A 7080-nucleotide genomic window follows, 5' to 3' on the forward strand; every position below is an offset into this window, starting at 1 on the left:
ATGTTACATTTCCTTTTCTTCAAAGTTCATCTGAGGCGAAGAGTTTTGTAACATCAAAAAATAACACACTTCACCTTTATCTTGACCTTTGAGACATGAGTGCTGTAAGATGTCCCAGTGTGACATGTTGTCCATGAACCCAGCTGTATGTCTCTATTGTGTGTGTGTGTGTGTGTGTGTGTCTGAACGTTATCAGGATGTTTCCTGAGTGTTTTATCGAGAGAAAGTGAGTCTCTGCCCTCTGAGGCTTTACTGAGGATTTATTCCCATAGCAACAAGCTCCTATCACCTCAGCCAATCACAATTCAGAATAAACTCTCCCCGTGTATCTCTCTCTGACACACACACACACTGTGGTTTAGTATGTTGCTTTCAAAAGTCTGTCTACTAAACTAAAATGCCAGGGTCATCATATTTTTATTGGTTTGTTAGGAAACTTGCTTTCATGTATATCAGGTTGAGAATTGAAATGTATTAATTGCAATATTTATTGGCTGAAACAGTAGTTTCATAGTGTTACCTTTCATACTTTTGTTTTATTAATATTTTCATGTTAACTGTTTCTAGATATTTAGAAGGTAGTTCCATTGTGACAACATGCCCCACCATTATTAGTTCAATGAGTTTTCAACAAACTTTGTTTTTTCGTGGGCAATAATGATGTAAATGCAAATAAAATAGTTGTTTTTTAGCTGAGACTTTAAAGTTTGTGTATATAGGAGTTGACTTTTAAAAATAGACCTACGCTGAGAAATAAGTAAAAGTGTGACAGTCTCTCCTATATGGGACACATCAAGCCTGAATGCACACGTCCATATGAATTCATAAAAATTGATTGTTCTATGAATTCTCTTTCACCTCTTGTGTCCTTTCCTTGTTTGCGTAATGAAGGGTGTTTCCTCGCTCAGATTTCATCTGTCCCAGATTGCCTCGATCTTCCTTATGTGACTCAAATGCGACTGTTTTAAATGGATTCTAGTAAACATTGTTCTTACATGATGTTCATCAGCCCGAAACCAAAAACATTATGCTGTTTGGAATGCTGTTATATCGCATATTCGGAAAAACTATTTCCGCCAATAATTCCCTGCTTTCCAGCAGTGTTAACAGGTCACAGAACACTCCCATCATGCACTGCATAATGCACACGCACAATATGATCAGACACTCACACAAGCTTTGATTCTTTGCATTATTTATCAGCATGATCCTCCTTGAGTCGACGGTTAGTATCACTACTGAGTCAGTCATATAATGCGCGCACACACACACACAGTGCAGTGAGCGCACAATATGATCAGACACTCACACAAGCTTTGATTCTTTGCATTATTTATCAGCATGATCCTCCTTGAGTCGACGGTTAGTATCACTACCGAGTCAGTCATATAATGCGCGCACACACACACACAGTGCAGTGAGGAGTGGGATGAGGGCCAGTTCTGTTAGACCAGTGCTAATGACTGTGACTCACAGAACAAATGTGTTACTGCGTGTATGCAATGTTTTTTTGAAACTCGGGGCCAAATGTCTCAGCACGCTCACAGGGAACCGATCCAAAGACCAACAGTATATAAAACAGTTTTGAAAGGGTCTTCATAGTTGCCAAATATCATGTTTGCATGCTCTTGTTATTATTTTAGGTATTTTCTCTCTTTTAATTAATCAAATGTTGATCTTTAGTCTGTAATTTCTCATGTAGAGTAAGGGTATTTAATAATTGATAGTAATGGTCAACTGATGTGAATTTTTTAGTGGTTGACATCTAGGGAGTAGGGTGAATTATTATTATTATTATTAGTAGTAGTAGTAGTAGTAGTATATAATGAAATATTATGCAATTTTATAATACTTTGTTGCATATTTTTATTTATATAGAGAGACTTCTCGCATGCACTGAAAAAAATGTTTTCCTTATCTCCTTTTTAAATTAAGTATGTTTATTAATTTGTTCAGCTTATTAATATTATTATATATTGTAAATGTAATATTTGTTATATAAAATGTATTAAAATTATATATTTTTAACTACACACACACACACACACACACATGAAAGATTTCATCTTTTTGCATGTAAAATTTTTATCCTATTTGTCTACCTTAAAGTATGTTTATACATTTTTTTACCTATCTTTTATTACCAATTTACCAGATTTTTTTTTTGCCATTAATTGGCCTCAGACATGGATAAAACAATCAAATAAATTGGTTTTATGTATGACCGATGTCTCATAATGGCCCAATTTCATTTGATTAATCAACCTGTCTGATATATTAGGTTAATATATTGGTACTATTTGTCTACCTTAAAGTATGTTTATACATTTTTTTACCTATCTTTTATTACCAATTTACCAGATTTTTTTTTGCCATTAATTGGCCTCAGACATGGCATAAAACAATCAAATAAATTGGTTTTATGTATGACCGATGTCTCATAATGGCCCAATTTCATTTGATTAATCAACCTGTCTGATATATTAGGTTAATATATTGGTATATTAATAATATTGGTTTATTAATAATGCATTGTATTATTAATCTTCCTTATGTGTCTATCTTCATTTAATCCTATGTGTATTTCCCCTCTACATATTCCTTTCTCTTTGTCAACTCTGTTCTGCTCTCTTTTTTGTACTTTGTACTTGGTACTTTAATTCAGTATTTAATTGTTTCTCTTTTTCCTTCTTTTTCAGTCACTCTCATTCTCCTGGTTCGATGGCCGCAGTTGTGAGGAATTCTGATTGGTCATGCGGTCGCTGCACCTTTCTTAACTCCAGCGGCTCCTTGCGCTGCTCTATTTGTGAAGCTCCTCGGCAGAAGCCGGATTTGAACCATATTTTGCGCCTCAGCAGTGCTGAGGAACCTCGCTGGTCCTGCCCCCGCTGCACTCTGACCAATCACCATGGATTAGGCTCGTGTTCTGTGTGCGGAGCAGCTCCAGTTACACCCAACAGACCCCTCCCACCCAAGCAGCCCCCGCCGACTCCAGTAGAGCCCGCCTCCAGCCCAGAAGCCAAAGGTCAGGTAGCCAATGGGGAGTCCCAGTGCGCCGAACCCAACGGGGAGGTGTCTGTAGGAGGGGAGGGGTCATCAGAATGGGCGTGTCCTCGCTGTACTTTAGTAAACACTCCGGTGGCGTTATCGTGCTCGGCATGCGGCGGTCCGAGGAAACTCTCCTTACCAAAAATCCCTCCCGAAGCGCTAGTGGTCCCAGAAGTGCGCACACCCGTGGCGGGGTTTCCCACTCAAACGGCAGGAGCGTCCGCGCCACTACTCATTGATCTGACTGAAGATTCTCCACCCCAAGCACCTTCCGAAACCCCGTCTCCGCCCCCTGTCCCGTTTCTGCCCCCTTCCCTGTCCTCGCTTCAAAATAACCCTGTGCCTCGCAGCCGAAGGGAAGTCCCACCCCCTGGACGTCCTCTAAACCCCGCCCCCTCGCCAACATCGCCCTCAACATGCCCTCCTACCAAAACCAATCCCCTCCCACCATCAGACAACTACCCAATCAAGCGCCTCAGCGTGCTGGAAGAGGAGGAGCCTAACAACCCTGCACCTCCAATCACGTCTCCGCCCTCTTGGAAGTGCCCCGGATGCTCCACCCCCACAGCTCCTCCCTCGTCATCCGCCGGGCGTTGTGATGCATGTCGAGGGTCATGGCCGGGTTCGGGCGCCGACGTCATCGACGTACTGGGCGAGTCGGTGCGATTCACGCCGGCGTCGCCGTCCAGTCCGGACTTCAGCTCATGGGCATGTTCCAAATGTACGTTGCGCAACCCGACAGGCGCGGGCCACTGCACGGCCTGCGGATCGTCCAAATTGCACGGTTTCTCCGAGCCGTCCAACTGCTCGTCTTGTTCTCGGAAACAACCGCACTCCCACATGCGTGCCTTTACTTCCACCTCCTCTTCCTCTGTCTCGTCCCCGTCGGCGCAGGACAAGAGTGCCTGTCAGTGGATGTGTCCTGCCTGCACACTGTTGAACGAAGTGAGGATGAAGCATTGCGCGGCGTGTCACACCCCGCAGCAGTACCTCAATCAGCGCAAAATCGGAAAGCCGCTCAAACGCCGGGAGAGCATGCATGTGGAGGCCCGCAGGCGCACGGATGAGGGAGAGGCCAAGGAATTGTGGGAAAATATCGTCAGCTTTTGTAGAGAGGTAAGACACTGTCAGTTTGATTTGGGGAAAAAAATTACATAGTAATTTTTAATAGGGCTGGGACAATAAATCGATGCGTTGCGATTCTTGGGTCGATTCTGAGATTATCGGAATGCATCGCGATTCTTTCTGGAATCAATTCTGAGCTTAGTTTTTAACAGCAGATGGCGCTCTAGTCTAGTTTTTAACCGCACACTCAAATGCTCACAAAGAACAGCCGTTGTGCGTTCGGCTGAGTAATGTAAGTGGTTAAATGTACTTGCACCTTTTATGCTTTTATGACGTGAGATTAATGTAAATACAGCCCTCTATGAACACCCTTGTAATTCGCTTCAACCTTTTCAAACTTTATGAATGATTATTTTATGTTCAAGTGGTGTGTGTGTAAGGAACTGGAAGCAAGCACAGAACGGCTGTTTCTAATGCGTGCAGTGCTGATGTTAAAAACTAAGTTCAGAATCGATTCAACAGAGAAGCACGATGCATTCCGATAATATCAGAATCAATGCAGAACAATTACTCAATTCGCAATGCATCGATTTATTGTCCCAGCCCTAATTTTTTAAGTAGCGTCTGGAAATTCGTACTTTTTTGGCGTATATGATACTGATTTTAACAAATATCGTCCGATACTCTGTTCTACGGAGTCCCGCAAATGATTTGCAGAAAAAAAATATTTCTTAATTTGTGGCCACGTTTTAAATTAAATGTATTAATTTGTTCCCTCGTTTTAGGTAAATTTTCTGTCACTTGAATTTATTTAAATTGTGAACATTATTTAACTGAATAACAAATGAATAAGTCCTGGGAATGATAACGTAGTTTAAGTGACATTACGATGATATTAAAATGAATTCCAGTAACAGAAATGTTGTCAGAATTAGGCCTGTCGCGATAATTAAATAACCGTCTAATCGCGATTATTTGATCCAACCACGGTTGTTTCAGACAACCGCGATTATTGTGCTTTTTATACGAGACAAGGGGGAGTCATACACCAAAAGAAACAGAAGAGCACCAGTTTGCTTTTCATGCACTGTATAGCCTATACAGGGCTCCAGACTCATTCTTCCCACTGGTCGCTCTTTTGCTACTAACTTTCTCAGCTGGTCGCACGAGCACATGATTTGGTGGCAATATTTTTTTTTGTTTTTTTTTTGCGCTACAACATTGGGATTATTCAATGCATGCTGATGAACTTTTATTTTATCTTTTATCACATTCATTCAACCCGTTCTTTATCATCAGTAGTATTATTTCGAATTGGTGAATTCGATTTAAATTGTCCATTTAATTTAATCCTGAAAGATGCACAATGTTTTCCATGTAAAAATATGTAGATAAATGTAGTTTATTAATTAGGCTAGGGTTATTTTAGAGTTAAATTAAAATTACTATTATGTAGTTCTTCCGTATGTTCATTTCAAAAACGTAATTATTTTAGCTGATTTTTTTTAAACAATTTTTTACATGATATCCAAAAGAGTATATTATACATATCGTTTAAAAGTTTGGAGTCTGTACAATTTTAATGTTTTTGAAAGAAGTGTCATGCTCACTAAGGCTGCATTTACTTGATCCAAAAAATACAGTAAAATTGTGAGATATTATTACAATTTAAACTAACAGTTTTCTATATGAATGTATTTTGAAATGTAATTTATTCCTGTGATCAAAGAGTTTTCAGCATCATTACTCCAGTCTTCAGTGTCACATGATCTTCAGAAATCATTCTGATATGCTGATTTGCTGCTCAGAAACCAAATTCAAGACCTTATCCAACACAATAGATGTACCTTATTAATTATTAATGAACCATCTGTTTTTAATATCAGTTTAAATGTCAGTGATCGATACATCGGTGCATCTCTAGTGGTCTCATTTGTAGTGTTCACTGTATACTGTAATATATATCTCTTTATTACACACTTGACCCGCCTAAATACTAATGTTCCATTATCTAAACATCCTGCTACTCTATTCTGTTGACATTTCATTGGTATCAAACCGCAGCCCTGTTTTTGATGCTGAGCCAATATCAAAAACACACACACGGAGCATAAAAACAGCGGCGCCCCTCATATCTCCTAAATATTTGATATATTTCTGACCTTCTTGGAGGAGAAAATGCTCAGACTTTGTGTTTGAGGAGATGATGAATGCATGTTGTGTTGAATGCACAAAAGGGACGCTTAAGGAGCGTCCCGCAGAAGTTAATGGCCGTGTGCTCTTGTGAGTCGAGTGTGTAATGATTCACTGCCGACGGGGCTGAAATGCAAATTCCCAACTTCTTCTTGTTCTTGATCTTTTTCCATATTCAATAAAAGGTTTCATAAAAGAACACAAAGGTGTTTAGGCACTTTATCATTGACAATTGAAACTGCTCTAAGCGGAGTACTTCATCTTTTAAATTGAACAACTCCCTTGGTTCTGGGACTCATAAATACAAGTTCAGCAGGAGTTTTCCTTTCAGATATGTTTCTAGGAACTTCGAAACTCCTTGATATCTCTGATGTCCTGAGAAATAGATATGTCTTGGTTCATTTTTATATTTTAGTCAAATCAGATTGACCTTTGTATTTTCTGCTCTTAAAGACCTGTTTTGTGTGAAGGTTGAAATCAAGACAAGCCACAGTTTGATGCCAGTGAGAGCTTATGATCTTATGATCTCTACAGTAACTGATAATAATTACTTGTTAGTGTCATATTAGTGGCTAAATATATTTGTCTATGTTTTTCAGAGTAGCTTAAAGGGGTCATATGCTAAAAAGAACATTATTTTGTGTATTTGGTGTAATGAAATGTGTTTATGCGGTTTAAAGTAAAAAAAACACATTATTTTCCACATACTGTACATTATTGTTTCTCCTCTATGCCCCGCCTTTTTGAAACGCGTCGATTTTTACAAAGCTCATC

The 7080-nt window shown here is 39.5% G+C and overlaps 1 protein-coding gene across 1 annotated transcript in view; it reads left to right on the plus strand.

The window, feature by feature from the left end:
• LOC107754538 (calpain-15-like) overlaps positions 1-7080 on the plus strand; it is a 26035-nt gene that overhangs the window by 5481 nt on the left and 13474 nt on the right. Inside the window, exon 2 of the mRNA XM_016571052.1 lies at positions 2700-4164. Within this exon, the coding sequence (XP_016426538.1) occupies positions 2700-4164 (1465 nt within the window). The remainder of the gene's footprint in view (positions 1-2699; positions 4165-7080) is intronic.

The sequence above is a fragment of the Sinocyclocheilus rhinocerous genome, unplaced genomic scaffold, assembly GCF_001515625.1.
Source record: "Sinocyclocheilus rhinocerous isolate Xijiao unplaced genomic scaffold, SAMN03320098_v1.1 scaffold2116, whole genome shotgun sequence".
NCBI classification, from domain to species: domain Eukaryota; kingdom Metazoa; phylum Chordata; class Actinopteri; order Cypriniformes; family Cyprinidae; genus Sinocyclocheilus; species Sinocyclocheilus rhinocerous.